At 40.6% G+C, this 17,788-nt stretch overlaps 1 protein-coding gene across 1 annotated transcript in view; it reads right to left on the bottom strand.

Moving 5' to 3' along the window:
- The window catches only part of POLN (DNA polymerase nu), a gene marked incomplete at both ends in the record, with an annotated part of 171,109 nt that overhangs the window by 112,787 nt on the left and 40,534 nt on the right, over positions 1–17,788 (bottom strand). Inside the window, 2 exons of the mRNA XM_079702093.1 lie at positions 4,319–4,414; positions 4,726–4,809. Coding sequence (XP_079558219.1) covers positions 4,319–4,414; positions 4,726–4,809 — 180 coding nt within the window. The remainder of the gene's footprint in view (positions 1–4,318; positions 4,415–4,725; positions 4,810–17,788) is intronic.

Genomic DNA, 17,788 nt, shown 5'->3' on the forward strand with positions numbered 1-17,788 from the left:
TCCTCTCTTGGTGCAGGAAAACCTCTCTTGGTTTTCCCTGGACAGCGGCCATCACTATCTGCTCAGGTGCACAACTCAGGAAACCAGGAATTACTCTGCATTCACACTCATGTGAACTCACACTCAGAGAAGCTCCTTTCTGTTCTCAAAATGCTCTGAGCATGTGTTTGCTCTGCTCCATCCTCACTGCCGTCGCCTGGACACTGAGCCAGCAGTGCCCACACTGCAGTGACAGCCTATTAATTGGACTCCTCCATTCTCCAACCAGTGACGAGAGTGGTCTTTTTAAAACACAGCTAACGCCTGTCAGAACGACCACAATCCAGGACACTGACACCACCACATGATGGCGAGGATGTGGAGCAACAGGAATTTTCATCACCGCTGGTGGGAATGCAGAATGGTGCAGCCACACTGGAAGACAGTTTGGTGTTTTCTTACAAAACTAAATATACTTTTACCATACAATCCAGAAATCAGGCTATTTATTTACTCAAATAAGATGGAAACTTATGTCCACGTGAAAACTTAAATACAAATGTTTTACAGCAGCTTTATTCATAGCTGCTAAAACTTGGAAGCACCCAAGATGTCCTTCAATAGGTGAATAGATTAAAAAAACTGTGGTCCATCCAGACAATGGAATATGATTCTGTGCTAGAAAGAAATGAGCTATGAAAAGACGTGGAAGAAACTTAAGTGCATATTGCTAGCTGAACCAAATCTGAAAAGGCTACATAATGTATAATTCCTATATGACATTTTGGAAAAGACAAAACTATGGAAACAGTAAAAACAGTGGTTGCCAGGGGTTGAGGGGAGAGATGAATAGGGAGAACAAAGGCTTTTTAGGGCAGTGAAACCACTCTGTTCGATACTCTAATGGTGGATACATGTCATTACACATTTGACCAAACCCATAGCCTGTATAACACCAAGAAGGAACCCTAATGCAAACTACAGACTTTGGGCAATGATGATGTGTCAGTGTGGGTTCATCAGCTGTAACAAATGTAGCCCCTGGTGGGGCATGTTGATGGTGGAGGAGGCTGTGTGTGTTTGGGCTGGGGAGGGGGTATATGAGAATTCTCCATACCTTCTGCTCAATTTTGCTGTGAACCTGAAACTACTCTAAAAAACAAAGTCTAATAAAACCATATCTAAGCTCATAGTTGCGCCCTTACTTGAATTGTTCCAGGCTGTCCATCTCACCAGAAGACCACATCCCTTCCTGCGGGGAGGGGAACAGGGAGGGTGAAGGGAAGTAGGAAGAAGGAGTCTTAATTTTGAATTGAGAACCATGTGCACATGTTGCCTAGTGCAGGTTCATCTTTTTAAATGTACAGAATAGTGTGACTGGTTCAGCTAAGTAAGAGATTAAAGTTAATATAATATGATTCATGTTGATTATGTCTTTGTGAAGAAAAATTCAGGGCATTGTCTGAATTCTGTGCACAGTGAAGCACCTCGACACCAGAGGAGAATCACATTTCCTCTCTTCTGTTGTTGGTTGTCTGGGAGAGCTAAGGAGTAGCAAAGGGAAGGGCAACACTGCCAGCTGGTGTCCAGATGGAGAATAAATCAGGCCAAGACCCCCAGCTCAGGTGCAGTCCGAGGGGAAATGTGTGCTTTCCCAGGTTCTGCCACCCCTGGGACTTGAGGGCACACTGCCATGTGGTGTTGAAACCCACTCCAGAGTCTCTCCAGCAAGGTGGGTCCTGCCCCTTGCCCTCGTTGTGCTCTGTGAACACACAGCTGACAGCTCAGCCCCAGCAAGCGCTAGTTCTAGGCCATTTGGTTCTGGGGATGTAGTGAATAAGTCAGATGAAGTCTTTGATCTGTGCAACCTACATCCTACTGGAACAAGCAAACAAGTGACTAGGTAACTTTATTTTTATTTTTTTAAATTTTATTGGAGTATAGTTGACTTACAACGTTGCATTAGTTTCAGGTGTACAGCAAAGTAATTCGGTTATACATATACATATATTCCTTCTTTTTTAGATTCTTTTCTCGTATAGGTTATCACAGGATACTGAGTAGAGTTCCCTGTGCTATACAGTAGGTCCTTGTTGGTTTTCTATCTTATATATAGTAGTGTGTGTATGTTCATCCCAAGCTCCTGATTTATCCCTCCCCGCCACGTAATCATAAGTTTGTTTTCAATATCTGTAAGTCTGTTTCTGTTTTGTAAATTAAGTTCATTTAAATCATTTTTTAAAAATTAGATTCCACATATGAGTGATATCATGTGATATATACCTTTCTGTCTGACTTACTTCACTTATTATGATAGTCTCTAGGTCTATCCATGTTGCTGCAAATGGCATTATTTCACTCTTTTTTATGGGTGAGTAATATTCCATTGTATATATGTACCACAGCTTCTTTATCCATTCCTCTGTTGATGGACTTTTAGGTTGATTCCATGTCCTGCCTATTGTAAACAGTGCTGCTATGAGCACTGGGATGCATGCACCTTTTCTAACCATGGTTTCCTCTGGATAGATGCCCAGGAGTGGGATTGCTGGATCATACGGTAGTTCTCTTTATAGTTTTTAAAGGACCCTCCATACTGTTCTCCACAGTGGCTGTACCAACTTACCTTCCCACCAGCAGTGTAGGAGGGGTCCCTTTTCTCCACGCCCTCTCCAGCATTTTGGCAAGTTGTGTGCAGAAAACAAATCGAGGTGAAGGAATAGGTTGTGGCTGGGGGTCTTACTGTCACCTGAGACCAGAGGAGGCCTTTCTGGAAGCAATACTTAAGCTGACAATCAGAAGCCAGCTGAGCATACTCCGTGGGAAGAGTTTTCAGACTGAGGAAGGAGCCTGTGAGAAGTGTGCTCAGTGGGGTGCTGGGAGTGAGGAGTGAGGGAGGTCAAAGAAGGGCCAAGTCCAGACCCAGAGCCTGGGGGAGGCACACTCGAGAGCTTGGATGTTATTCTAAGTAGCATGGAAAGCCACTGGGGGACTTCCCTGGTGGCACAGTGGTTGGGAATCTGCCTGCCAATGCAGGGGACATGGGTTCAAGCCCTGGTCCAGGAAGATCTCACATGCCACGGAGCAACAAAGCCCGTGCGCCACAACTACTGAGCCTGCACTCTAGAGCCCGCGAGCCACAACTACTGAGCCCACGTGCCACAACTACTGAAGCCCGCGAGCCTCGAGCCCACGCTCCACGACAAGAGAAGCCACCGCAATGAGAAGCCCACGCACTGCAACCAAGAGTAGCCCCCACTCGCCCCAACTACAGAAAGCCCATACACGGCAACGAAGACCCAACACAGCCAAACAAAAAAAAGAAAAAAAGAAAGCCATTGAAGTTGAAGGCAGGGGATCAACAAGATTTTTCTAACACTTTTAAAAGATCATTCTGCCTGGATGTGATGAGTCACCAGCAGGGGTAAGCTCACTGCTGGCTCCCAAGGACCAGGAGGAGGACACTGACCAAGGTGGGGAAGACTTGGGGAAGACTTGGTGAAGAGGGAAGATGCGAGTCCTTCTCAGGGAGCAGCACTCCCCAGGGGTGGGCGTTCACTCGGTGACTGATGCCTGGGCCCCCTGAGGGCCAGGTGTGGGGACAGTTGGCAAGCGTGGTGCCCCGCCAGGGCTGAGACGAGCAGGAAGTGCAGGGCTGGAAGGGCGATGTGCACAGAGGAGTCTAGAGGGAAGCTTTCCTCGGCTGCAAAATCCAACGCTGAACAAGGCACAGAAAGGATGAGCTGGAGCCTCCACAGCCGGCCCTCATCAAAGCAACACGTGTTCTCTCGCCCACTGGCCAAGCTCCTCGCTGCAGGCTTCCAGCGGTATCATTATACTCACGGGGTTCTGAATATCTATTCACACTCTGCCATTTGATTAAAGCAGCATCTCACTACTCCCTGTCTTTTAAAAAATGCATTCCTCTCAAGGGAAGGGCAGCTAAATTTTTCTAAAACAAACTTGGGGAAAGGAGAAGACTGATGACTTTTCCCATTTCCAGTCTCTTATGAGGGCATGAAACAAAGAAGTCATGACTACATTGTCAAGAATTTGGTTTCCAGAACAAAATTCCATCAAATTATCCTCTGCAGAAAATCAAGGCAATTTATTGCCTCTGGAAAACTGTACCATAAGCCTCTTTGTCCTTCCTTCATAACTGAAGGGCAACCTTGGGGTGGGGGACCTCTCCTGCCGCAGAAGTGATGGAACGGAAATGCTCCTTGGCGGTTGCTGCCGGCTTGTGCCACCACAAGGAGCACGGGGCTCTGCAAGGGACTCGCACGTGGTGGGAGGTGCTATTGTCTTGGAGGGTGAGGGGACACTTGTCGACCCTTACCACGGCTTCTGATGTGGACAGGTGTCTCCGGAGCCCAGTTTTGGGAAGAGTCTCCTGTGGACGCAGCAGGTGCAGCTGCAGTTTGCCAAACAGGATCTGCAACAAAAGCCATTTCACGTGATGAGCGGGTCCCAGATTTGAGAGGACCTGAACATCACTATAACAGAGTTAAAGCAACCAGCCAGAGGGGACACACCTGGCTAGGTGTGACAAAATGCTTAGATTCTGATTCAGTACTTTTCTTAGATGTAAAGGCTTTGAAGTAATGAATCTCAGTGTGAGAGACATGAACAAGTTACATAATTTTCGGATGATCACATAAAATAATGTTTATAAAATCAGAATAAATCTCCCTTTAACCCCTGAATGGAAAGTATATTTATAAAAGAACTGAAATTTAGCTTTACCTCTTGAAGCTGGTTACTGCTATTTATAAGAAACTGTTCTCCTGCAACAAAATGGGCTTCTTGTTCCAGTTCCTTGAGACGAGACTATGAATGTGACAGACACAATCTTATTAATATTTTTCACAACTTAAGATTATTTTTCTCAACATGAGATCTTGTAAGAATAAAAAATAATCTAAAATTTACCAAAATCGACATTACAAAATACATATTTTGACTCATGATGCAATACTCAGGCTCAGAATCACTCTCTTAAGTGCAGTGGACACAAGGAAACAAACTTAAAGAAGTAAAAATAGTAAATAACACACCAAAATGAAGGAGGGAAAGAAGAAGGAATTCTCCAGCAACATTATGACAAGTAAACGGATCCAGCATCAAACCATAAACCTCAAAACTTCCAAAGTATCCCAAGGCAAAGAGCTAGGACCAAACTGCATGGTGACCACAGTGATCATGATGTAGGACATTCCCTCCCAAAAGAGGAGCAGCTGCAGTGGAAACAAGCAACAACTCTCTGAACAACCACACAAACTGGGGCACAGCCCAGGGCGAGGGGTGGGCGGCATGGAAGGCCCAGGTGGGAAAAGACAAAGGTACCTTATGAAACAGCTGATAAATACGGTGCTGAGCAGAGCAGTAGGACATGCTGAATTTATGAACCCCTCACCCTCTCACCATTTTGGTCAGAAGAAAAGTAGAACATGACCAGGACTTTAAAAAATTTATTATAGGGACTTCCCTGGTGGCGCAGTGGTTACGAATCCACCTGCCAGGGCCTTCCTGGTGGCGCAGTGGTTGAGAGTCTGCCTGCCGATGCAGGGGACACGGGTTCGTGCCCCAGTCCGGGAAGATCCCACATGCCGCGGAGCGGCTAGGCCCATGAACAACTACTGAGCCCACAAGCCACAACTACTGAAGCCCACGCACCTAGAACCCGTGCTCCAAAACAAGAGAAGCCACCGTAATGAGAAGCCCGTGCACCACAACAAAGAGTAGCCCCTGCTCGCTGCAACTAGAGAAAGCTCGCATGCAGCAACGAAGACCCAGTGCAGCCAAAAATAAATATAGATTTATATATTTAAAAAAATTATTATAAAAGAAAAGAGAGAGCAGAGTCTGAATCAACCAACTCTGAGGAAACATCATCTGCACTCTACCTTTATCAGACAAGAACTGCCTTTCGGCTGAAATACTGAAAGATGTTTACAAATAGGAGCAGGACAAGTATAATACAAAAAACTAGCACTAGGCAAAAAGAAGAACCCAGAGACAACGGCCTCAGTTAAGGTATGCCAGACTTCTATCGTCAAAGGAACAAATGATGAAAAGAAAAGACAGATAATGGGGACTTCCCTGGTGGTCCAGTGGCTAAGACTCCGCACTCCCAATGCAGGGTGCATGGGTTTGATCCCCGGTCAGGGAACTAGATCCCACAAGCTGCAACTAAGAATTCGCATGCTGCAACTAAGGAGCCCACCTGCCACAACTAAGACCTGGCACAACCAAATAAATAAAATATTTTTTAAATGTGTTAAGTGGCTTTTTCTTATTGACAGGAGTTCTCATATAGTCTGCATATGAGTCCTTTATCACATGCATTGAAAGTACAATCAAAATCCCAGCTGGTTTTTAAAAAGTAAATCAGAGAATTTTATATGGAAATGTAAAGAACCTGGATTGATAAATACCATGTGGAAGAACAAAGATGGAAGACTGTAGGATATCAAGACATATTATAAGCCTACAGTAACTAAGCCAGGGGAGTATTAGCACAGGGACAGACACACAAAACCAAAACACAGAAAAGAGTCCAGAAAAAAACCCACACATACACAGTGACCTGATTTATGACAAAGACACTACTGTAATTCTTAGTGCAGGAAACAGTGGCACTTTTAATAAATTGTGCTTAAATGAATGGAAATCCATCTGGGAAAAATCTTAACTGTACTTTATACCATGCAGAAAAATTAATTTGAAGTGGAGAATAGGCTTAAAATAATACAGCTTATACAAGAAAACACAGGAGAATATCTTTACTAGAGGGAAGAAAAAGAGTACTTAGCACACAAAAATTCTCAAATATTTAAGAAATGGTTCATTGGACTTCATGAAAATGAAGAAATTCTGTTCATCAAAGGACATAGCTATTGAGAGAGTAAAAAGACAAGCTGTAGACAAAGACTGGGCCAGACAGTAAATACTTTAGACTCTATGGGTCACATATGGTCTCTGTCACATATTCTTCTCTACTTTTGTTTGTTTTTTTAAAAATTGTAACAACCATTCTTAATTTCAGGCCATATGAAAACAGGCCACAGGATGGATTTGGCCTATAGACCACTGTTTGTCAAACCCTGGACTGGGAGAAAGTATTTTCAATATATCTTACAAAGGACCCACATACAGAATATATAAACAATTCCTATAAGTAAATAAGAAAAAGCTGACACAAACTTTTAAATAGGCAAATTCTTTGAAAAATTGGATCACAAAAAGAATATATCCAAAATACCATCAAGCATATGAAAAGGTGCTCACTATTATTACTTATCAGGGAAATGCAAATTAAATCCACAATGAAATGCGACTACAGACCCACCAGGATAGCTAAAGTGAAAAAGACTGACAGTACTGTGCTGGTGAGGATGTAGCAAATGGGACTAGAAAATGTTATAACCAATTCGAAGAGCTATTTGGAAGTACCTACTATCGGTAAATATACGCATACCCTGTAACCCAGCAATTCCACTTCTGGATAGAAAAAACCAAGAGACAAGAGCTCTCTTATCCACCACAGGTTATAGTTACACCACATGAATAGTCGCAGCCACTGCGATCACAGTGCCCAACAATGGGAGAGGGTGTAAGGGCATTATGGCACCTTTTTACAATAGGTGCTACAAGCAATTTTTATTGGCATGCACTTCTGCTACATTCAACCAAATTGGTGAATCCCACAGATAGAATGTGAGCAAAAGGAGCCAGAACAGAGAGCCCATGCTGTATGGTTTACATGAAGCTCAGAATCACCAAGGACAGGGTCAGATGAATGGCTGTCTCTGGGGGTACAGACTGGGAGGGGACAGGAAGGAGACTTCCGGGTGCTGGAAATACTCTATACCTTGATCTGGGTGGAGGTTAAATGGATGTGTACATATATAAAAATACGTCAAGCTGTACACTTAAGATTTGTACCAAGCAGATTCAGGGAAGATGGCAGAGTAGGAGGCACCTGTGAGGTGAGACTCCATCTCCCACCTGGACAACAACTGCAGGGGAAGAACCCTCTGATGTAACCATCTGGGAACTCTGGAGTCTGCTGATGGCTTCCAGGGGAAGCCTTGGATGGTAAACTGCAGTTCATTTTGGTCAATTTCAGCTCTTAGTACCATAGAAGCTACCCACCCCACCTCCCCCAGACAGGAGGCCCGAGGCCAGGAGGCCATGCACCTGTTTCTGGAGCAGCCTGACCACAGCTTGCAGGAAACGGTGGGGCAAAAAAAAAACCTGTACAGATATTGGGGGCCTCTGCTCTGATCACTGATTGCTGCTTCTGATCACAGAGGCGCAGATGAACAGGCCATTGTTGTTGCACTTCCCCCATTATTGCAAGACCCTCTCCCTCCAGCTGAATTGACTTCCAGGGGACTTAAAGGGCCAGTGCCCTTTTTAACCCCTCTGCATTTTTTGCTTTTTCTCCTTTGAAGCCAGATATTAAAGACAAGGACATTCAAAAATAACTTCACATACATGGGGAAAATTAGAAAGTGACTGCACATGCCAAGGAAAAGGCTCAGAAAAGAACTGTGAAGACCTTAGGTTTATACTTTAGGTTGATCCTCAACACAGAGATAACCCACAGCAAATAAAAAAACCCAAAACAATAAACAGAAACAATAACACACAGAAAGAGCAAACTGTGGGAAAGGAGAGATTTCCAGAGTTACCACATTATTAGATCCAAATGTCCAATGTTCAACAAAAATATCACAAGACAAACAGAAACAGGAAAATATGGTATATTCAAAGGAAAAAAAACCAACAGAAACTATCACTGAAAAAAAAGACCTAATGGCAGATATATACCAGACACCTCTAAAACAGCCAACTTAAAGATGCTCAAAGAACTAAAGAAAGGTGTGAAGAAAGTCAAGAAAACAATGGGTGGACAAAATAGAAATATTAATAGACAGAAAATGTAAAAAGAAACTAAAAAAGAAATTTTTGGAGCTGAAAAGTATGATAATTGAAGTTAAAAAGTCACTTGAGGGCTCAAAGGCAGATTTGAGCAGGCAGAAGAAAGAATCAGTGAACTTGAAGAGATAATAATGAAAATTATTGAGGCTGAGGAGCAGAAAGAAAAAAATATTGAAGAAAAGTGAATAGAGCTTAAGGGTCCTGTGGGACACCATCAAGCAGACCAATATACACACTGTGGGAGCCCCAGAAGGAGAAGAGAAAGAAAAGGATAGCAAGACTATTTGAAGATATAATAGCTGAAAACCCCTCAAAAATTTTTTTACATCTTTATTGGAGTATAACTGTTTTACAATGTTCTGTTAGTTTCTGCTGTATAATAAAGTGAATCAGCTGTATGTATCCATATGTCCCCCAGGCCCTCCCTCTTTTTTTAATAAATTTATTTGTTTGTTTATTTTTGGCTGTGTGGGGTCTTTGTTGCTGTGTGCAGGCTTTCTCTAGTTGTGCGAGTGGGGGTTACTCTTTGTTGCAGTGAACAGGCTTCTAATCATGGTGGCTTCTCTTGTTGCGGAGCACGGACTCTAGGCACACAGGCTTCAGTAGCTGTGGCTCATGGGCTCTAAAGCGCAGACTCAGTAGTTGCAGTGCATGGGCTTAGTTGCTCTGTGGCATGTGGGATCTTCCCATACCAGGGCTTGAACCCATGTCCCCTGCATTGGCAGGCGGATTCTTAACTACTGCGCCACCAGGGAAGTGCCCTCCCTCTTGAGCCTCCCTCCCACCCTCCCTATCCCACGCTTCTAGGTGGTCACAAAGCACCAAGCTGACCTCCCTGTGCTATGCAGCTCCTTCCCACTAGCTATCTATTTCTTGCTGTGATTTATGTCATAGAGTGTTCTGTCTATGTTTTCTTCTAAGGCTTTTATAGTGTCTGGCCTTAATCCATTTTGAATTTATTTTTGTGTATGGTGCTAGGGAGTGTTCTAATTTCATTCTTTTACATGTAGCTGTCCAGTTTTCCCAGCACCACTTATTGAAGAAGCTGTCTTTTCCCCATTGTATATTCTTGCCTCCTTTGTCAAAGATAAGGTGACCAAATGTGCGTGGGTTTACCTCTGGGCTTTCTGTCCTGTTCCATTGATCTACATTTCTGTTTTTGTGCTAGTACCATACTGTCTTGATTACTGTAGCTTTGTACTATAGTCTGAAGTCAGGGAGCCTGATTCTTCCAGCTCCATTTTTCTTTCTGAAGATTGCTTTGGCTATTCAAGGGTCTTTTGTGTTTCCATACAAATTGTAAAATTTTTTGTTCTAGTTCTGTGAAAAATGCCCTTGGTAGTTTGATAGGGATTGCATTGAATCTGTAGATTGCTTTGGGTAGTATAGTCATTTTCACAATGTTGATTCTTCCAATCCAAGAACATGGTATATCTCTCCATCTGTTTGTGTCATCTTTGATTTCTTTCATCAGTGTCTTATAATTTTCTGCATACAGGTCTTTTGTCTCCTTAGGTAGGTTTATTCCTAGGTATTTTATTCTTTTTGTTGCAATGGTAAATGGGAGTGTTTCCTTAATTTCTCTTTCAGAATTTTCATCATTAGTGTATAGGAATGAAAGAGATTTCTGTGCATTAATTTTGTATCCTGCTACTTTACAAAATCCATTGATTAGCTCTAGTAGTTTTCTGGTAGAATCTTTAGAAAACTGAAGATGAAAACTCCTCAAATTTGATGAAATACATGAATACAAACATCCAAGAAGCTCAAAAACTTCAAGTAAGATGAACTCAAAGAGATGAACATGAAGACATAATATAATCAAACTTTCAAAAGACAATGACAAAAGAGAATACTGAAAGCAACAAGAGAAAAGTGTCATCACATACAAGGGATCCTCAATAAGATTACCTGCAGATTTCTCATCAGAGACATTGGAGGCCAGAAGACAGTAGGTTAATATATTCAAAGTGATAAAAGAAAAAACTGTGAACCAAAAATCTTTATCTGGCAAAACTGTCCTCCAAGAGTGAGAGAGAAATTAAGACATCCCCAGGTAAACAAAAGCTGAGGGAGATGTGAACACTACACCTGCCCTGGAAGAAATGCTCAAATAAGTCCTGCAAGGTGAAATGAAAGGACACTATACAGTAACCTAAAGCCAAATGAAGAAATAATGATCTCAATAAAGGTAAATATGTGAATTATAAAAGCCAGTATTATAACAATTTGTAACTATACTTTTTGTTTTCTATATGATTTAAGAAAAAAACAATTATGAGTATAAAAGCTAGTAGTACTATAACTTTAGTTTGTGACTCCAAATCTTCCTTTCTACATAATTTTAAAAAATTATTAGTTTATATTTTGGGACCCACAATGTATAAAGATGTAATTTTGTGACATCAATAACTGGAAGTGGGGGGACAGAGCTGTAAAAGAGCACAGTTTTTGTATGTCATTGAAGTTAAGCTCATATAAATTCAAATTAGAGTGTTATAACTTTAGGATGTTAGATGTCATCCCCATGGTAACCACAAAGAAAAAAGCTATAGAATATATACAAAAGGAAATGAGAAAGGAATTTAAACATTTCTACAAGAAATCAACTAAACACAAAGGAAGACAGTAATGCAGGAAATGAAGGACAAAAAAGCTATAAGGCATATAGAAAACAAATAGCAAAATGATAGAAGTAAGTCCTTCCTTATCAGTAATTAATTAAATATAAATGGATTAACTCTCCAATTGAAAGACAGAGATTGGCAGAATGGATAAAAAAACATGGTCCAACTATATTCTGTCTGCAAGAGACTCACTTTAAATTCAAAGAGACAAACAAAATTGAAAGGATGGAAAAAGATATTCCATTCAAATATTAATGAAAACAGAGCAGGGATGGCTGTATTAATATCGGACAAAATAGAACTTAAATAAAAACTGGTTACAAGAGACAAAGGATGACATTATATTTTCAATACAGCAAGAAGATATAATATAAGCATTTACATACCTAATGACAGACCATTAAAATATATGAAGAAAAACTAACAGAATTGAAGGGAGAAATAGATAGTTCTACAATAATAGTTGGGGACTTGAATACCTCACTCATGATAATGGATAGAACAACCAAACAGAAGGTAAGTAAGGAAATAAGAACTTAAACAATGATAAACCAACTAGAGCTAACAGACATGTACATAACACTCTACCCAACAATAACATGCGCATGGGATATTCTTCTCAAGTGAACATGGGATGTTTTCCAAAATAGACTACATGTTAGGCCACTAATTAAGTCTCAAGAGATTTTAAAAGACAGATATCATAGAAAGTATCTTCTCTGACCACAGCAAGCTGAAGTTAGAAATCAATAACAAAAGGAAAACTAAAAAATTCATAAAATTGTATAAATTAAACAACACACTTCTAAACAACCAAAAGATCAAAGAAGAAATCAAAAGCAAATTTAGAAATTACTTAGAGATGAATGAAAACAAAACCACAACATACCTGCATATGGGATGCAGCAAAAGCAGTGCTAAGGAGGAAATTTATAGCTATAAATCCTTATATTAAAAAACAAGAAAAATCTGAACTCAATAACCTCACTTCACAACTTAAGGAACAGACTAAACCCAAAGATAGCAGAGGAAGGAAATAATAAACATGAGAGCAGAGTTAAATGAAATCGAGAATATAAAAACAATAAAGAAAATCAATGAAAGCAAAATTTTGTTCTTTGAAAAGATCAACAAAATTGACAAACCATTAGCTAGCTAGACTAAGGAAAAAAGAAAAGGCTCAAATTACAAAAATCAGAAATTTAAGTGAAAAATATTACTATCAGGGAATTTCCTGGCAGTCCAGTGTTTAAGGCTCTGCACTTTCACTGCCAAGGGCCTGGGTTCAATCCCTGGTCAGGGAACTAATCCCACAAGCCTCATGGTGAGGCCAAAAAAAAAAAAAAAAGAAATTACTATCAATTTTACAGAAATAAAAAGGATTATCAGAGAGAACTATGAACAACTGTACACCAGCAGAATGGATAACCTAGATGAAATAGACAAATTCGTAGAAACATAAAACCTACCAAGACTAAATCATGAAGAAACAGAAAAACTGAATAGACCTGTAACTAGTAAGGAGACTGAATCAGTAATCACAACTCTCCCAAAAAAGAAAAGCCCTGGATGCAATGGCTTCACTGGTGAATTCCAGCAAACATTTAAAGAAAGAACTAGTCCAATCCTTCTGAAAATTTTTCAAAAAAATTGAAGAGAAGGAAACACTTCCCAACTCACTTTATAAGGCCAGCATTACCCTGACACCAAAGCCAGACAAACACACTACAAGACTACCTACCGATCAGTATCCCTTATGAACACTGATGCAAAATTCCTCAATAAAATTTTAGCAAGCAGAATTCAGCAGTATATTTAAAGGATTATACACCATGACCAAGTGGAATTTGTTCCTGGAATGCAAGGATGGTTCAACATACGAAAATTAATCAATGTAATATGCCACATCAACAGAATGGATGGGGGAAAACACTTGATCACCTCAAATGACGCAGAAAAAGCATTTGACAATATATAACACACTTTTATGATAAAAACACTCAGAAAAACTAGAAATGGAACAAAACTACCTCCATATAGCAAAAGTCATTAATATAAAACCCACAGCAAGCATCATACTCAGTAGTAAAAAGCTGAAAATGTTTCCTCTAAGGCAAGGATGTTTGCTTTCACCACTTCTATTCAACATGGTATGGAAGTTCTAGCCAGAGCAATTAGGTAAGACAGAGAAATAAAAGGCATCCAAATTGGAAAGGAAGGAATAAAATTATCCCTGTTTGCAGATGACATGATTTTATATGTACAAAACTCTAAAGAGTCCACAAAAAAAAAACCGTTAGAACTTTCTGAAGTCAGCAAAATAGCAGGATACAACATCAACACACAAAAATCAGTTTCATTTCTACACATGAACAATCTGAAATGGAAATTACAAAAACAATTCCATTCACAATAGTATCAAAAAGAGTAAATACTTAGGAATTAACTTAACCGAGGAGGTGAAAGACTTATATGATGAAAACTACAAAACACTGCTGAAAGAAATTTAAAAAGACATAAATAAATGGAAACACGTCTCATGATCATGAATTGGAAGGCAATATATTAAGATGTCAGTACTAGTCAAAGTGACCTACAGATTCAATGCTATCCCTATCAAAATCCTAAAGACACTTTTTTTTCAGAAATAAAAACATCCATCCTAAAATTCATATGGAATCTTAAGGGACACCAAGTAGCCAAAACAATCTTGAAAAAGAAGAACAAAACTGCAGGACCCACACTTCCTGCTTTCAAAACTTACTGCAAAACTACAGTAATAAAAAATAGTGTGATATTGGCGTTAAGACAGACATACAGACCAAGGGAATAAAATACTGAGCCCAGAAATAAACCCTTGCATATATAGTCAAATGATTTTGATAAAGGTGCCAAGACCATTCAGTGGAGAAAGGACAGTCTTTTCAATAAATGGTGCTGGGAAAACTGGATGTCCACATGCAGAAAAATGAAGCTGGACCCTTACCTAACACCATATACAAAAATTAACTCAAAATTGATCAAGGACCTAAATGTAAGACCTAAAATAATAAAACTCTTAGAAGAAGAGAGGAAAAATGCCTCACAGCATTGGATTTGGCAATGACCTCTTGGATACACCACCAAAGGCACAGGTAATAAAAGAAAAAAATTTTAAATTAGACTTTATGAAAATTAAAAATTTTTGTGCATCAAAAGACAGTATCAACAGAGTAAAAAGGCAACCCATAGCATGGGAGAAAATATTTGAAATCATATTATCTTCATAAGGGATTAATATTCAAAATAAGAGAGAATTAAAACTCAACAGTAAGAAAAAAAAACCCAATTCAAAAATGGGCAAAGGACTTGAATAGACATTTTTTCCAAAGAAGACGTACAAATGGCCAATAAACACATTAAAAGATTCTCAGCGTCACTAATCATTAGTGAAATGCAAATCGAAACTACAATGAGATACCACCTCATACACATTAGGATGGCTACTATCAGAAAACAGAAAACAGTAAGTGGTAGCAAGGATATAGAAAAAATTGGAACCCTTGTGCACTGTTGGTGGGAATGTAAAATGGTACAGGGGCTGTGGAAAAAGTATGGTAGTTCCTCAAAAAATTAAAAACAGAATTACCACAAGATTTAGCAATTCACTTCAGGTTATATGTTCAAAAGAACTGAAAGCAGGATATCAAAGAGATATTTGTATACCCATTTTCATAGCCCATATTCACAATAGCTAAAATACGGAAGCAACCTAGGTTGCATCCATCAACAGATGAACAGATAATCAAACTGTGGTATATACATACAATGGAGTATTCTTTTTAATATTTATTTATTTGGCTGCATCGGGTCTTCGTTGCGGCACACGGGATCTTCGCTGCAGCGCGCGGGCTTCTCTCTAGCCGTGGCATGGGGTTTTTCTCTCTTTAGTTGTGGCTTGGGTTCCAGAGCCCGTGGGCTCTGTAGTTTGCAGCATGCAGGCTCTCTCATTGAGGCGCACGAGCTCAGTAGTTGTGGCGCGCAGGCTTAGTTGCCCTGTGGCATGTGGGATCTTAGTTCTCTGACCAGGGATTGAACTCGCGTCCCCTGCATTGGAGGGCGGATTCTTTACCACTGGACCACCAGGGAAGTCCTTACAATGGAGTATTATTCAGCCTCAAGAGGGAAGGAAATTCTGCAGTATGCTACAACATGGATGAACCTTGAGGACACTATGCTAAGTGAAATGAGCTGGTCACAAAAAGAAAAATACTGTCTGATTCCACTTATATGAAGCACTTAGAGTAGTCAGAATCATAGAGACAGAAAGAAGAGTGGTGCTTACCAGAAGCTGTGGGGGTATGGGGGGGAGAATGGGGAGTCATTGTTTAATAGGTATAGAGTTTTAGTTTTACGAGATGAAAACATTTATGGAGACGGATGGTGGTGATGGCTGCACAACATGAATGTACTTAATACCACTGAACTGTGTAGTTACAAATGGTTACAATGATAAATTTTATGTAAAGTGTACTTTATCACAATAAATTTTAAAAGATTTGCACTATTAATTGTGTGTAATTTCTTTCTCAATAAAAAAATTACATAAAAAGAAAAAATCAGTTGCAGGTTTATAAACCTAAGTGTGAAGGCTAATGAAAATAGCTTCAAACATAACACATGAGAGTATTTCATGAGCTTGAAGTAAGGAAAGCTTTCTTAAACAAGATGCAAAAAGCACTGACCATAAAGAAAAAGATTGATAAATTGTGCACTACATTAAAAGTTAAGAACTTCTGTTGGTCAAAGACCCCATTAGGAGAATAAAAAGGTAAAACAGAGAGGGCAAAGGTATATGTAACTGGCTTGTAGCCAGAATATATCAAGATGTCCTAAAAATCAGAAAGCGATAGACAAAAACCTCAATATAAAAATGGGTAAAGGGCTTCCCTGGTGGCGCAGTGGTTGAGAGTCTACCTGTCGATGCAGGGGACACGGGTTCGTGCCCCGGTCTGGGAAGATCTCACACGCCGCGGAGCGGCTGGGCCTGTGAGCCATGGCTGCTGAGCCTGCGCATCCGGAGCCTGTGCTCCACAGCGGGAGAGGCCACAACAGTGAGAGGCCCGTGTACCGCAAAAAAAAAAAAAAAAAGGGTAAAAATTTTGAGCAGATCCTTTACCAAAGAGAAACTCCTAATAGCCAACGATGAAGTAAAAGCTATTCAACCTCCTCAGTAATCAGGACAATAGAAACCAACATCATAACAAGATACCATTACGTCCTCACCAAAATGGCTCTACTAAGAGGCTGGTGGACCCGTGCGAGGGAGCATGCGCAAAGACAGAACCCCGTGTGCACTTCTGGCAGCTGTGACTTTGGAAAGCAATTCGGTGTTGTCTGATAAAGCTGCACCAGCAGCCCACCCTGCCTTGTACCCCAAGAAGCATGTGCCCACGGGCCCAGGAGATGTGCTCAGGGGTGCAGCACAGTTGTAATGCCTGAAAACTGGAAATGACCCTGATGCCATCAACAGTGGGATGGAGTCCTTCAATGGAGGACAAGGCACCAAAGGACATGGACTAGAAGCTGAGACACAGGGGCTGAGTGAGAGAGGTCAGACACAACTGTTAACTTACAGCTCCTTCAAAAGGAGAGACGACTATATTGTTTAGGTTTTGAAGTGGAAAACTGTAAAGGAAACCAACAACGTAACGACTATAAAAGTCAGGACGGGGGTTGCTTTTGGCAGCAGGACGAGGGTTCTGATAGGGGAGGGCAAGCAGGGCTTCTGGAAATTCTCTGCTTTGACCTAAGTGATGGTTATACCAGAGTTTCCTTTAAAATAACTTAAGTGGAACATTTAATGTATCTTTTTCATGCATCTTTATGCATCGCTCTGTATTTTTTATTTTTCACAGTTAGAAAACTTTGATTTTGCTTCTTTAAAGAATCCAAGAAACGTCACCAACTACAAGGGGCAATGTCCTTGCAAGAATCTAAGTTTGGAGAAGGTCAGTGGGTATCCATTAAACCATGCACACATCCACATGGAGAGCACCCAGATGTGACGCTTGTTTCAATCCTTTCAAAGCGTGGTACTCCCCTGCAGGAGTCAGAGATAGGAGGAACAGTGCCAACATCAGTCTGGGGCAAACAAGGAAGGGAAGAAAAGGAAAGTCACCCTAGAACTGCCAAGGGGACCGACTCATCAGACAGGAGAGAGCTAACACATGCAAACAGTCTGACAGAAGAAT

Source organism: Hyperoodon ampullatus (genome assembly GCF_949752795.1).
Source record: "Hyperoodon ampullatus genome assembly, chromosome: 1".
NCBI lineage: Eukaryota > Metazoa > Chordata > Mammalia > Artiodactyla > Ziphiidae > Hyperoodon > Hyperoodon ampullatus.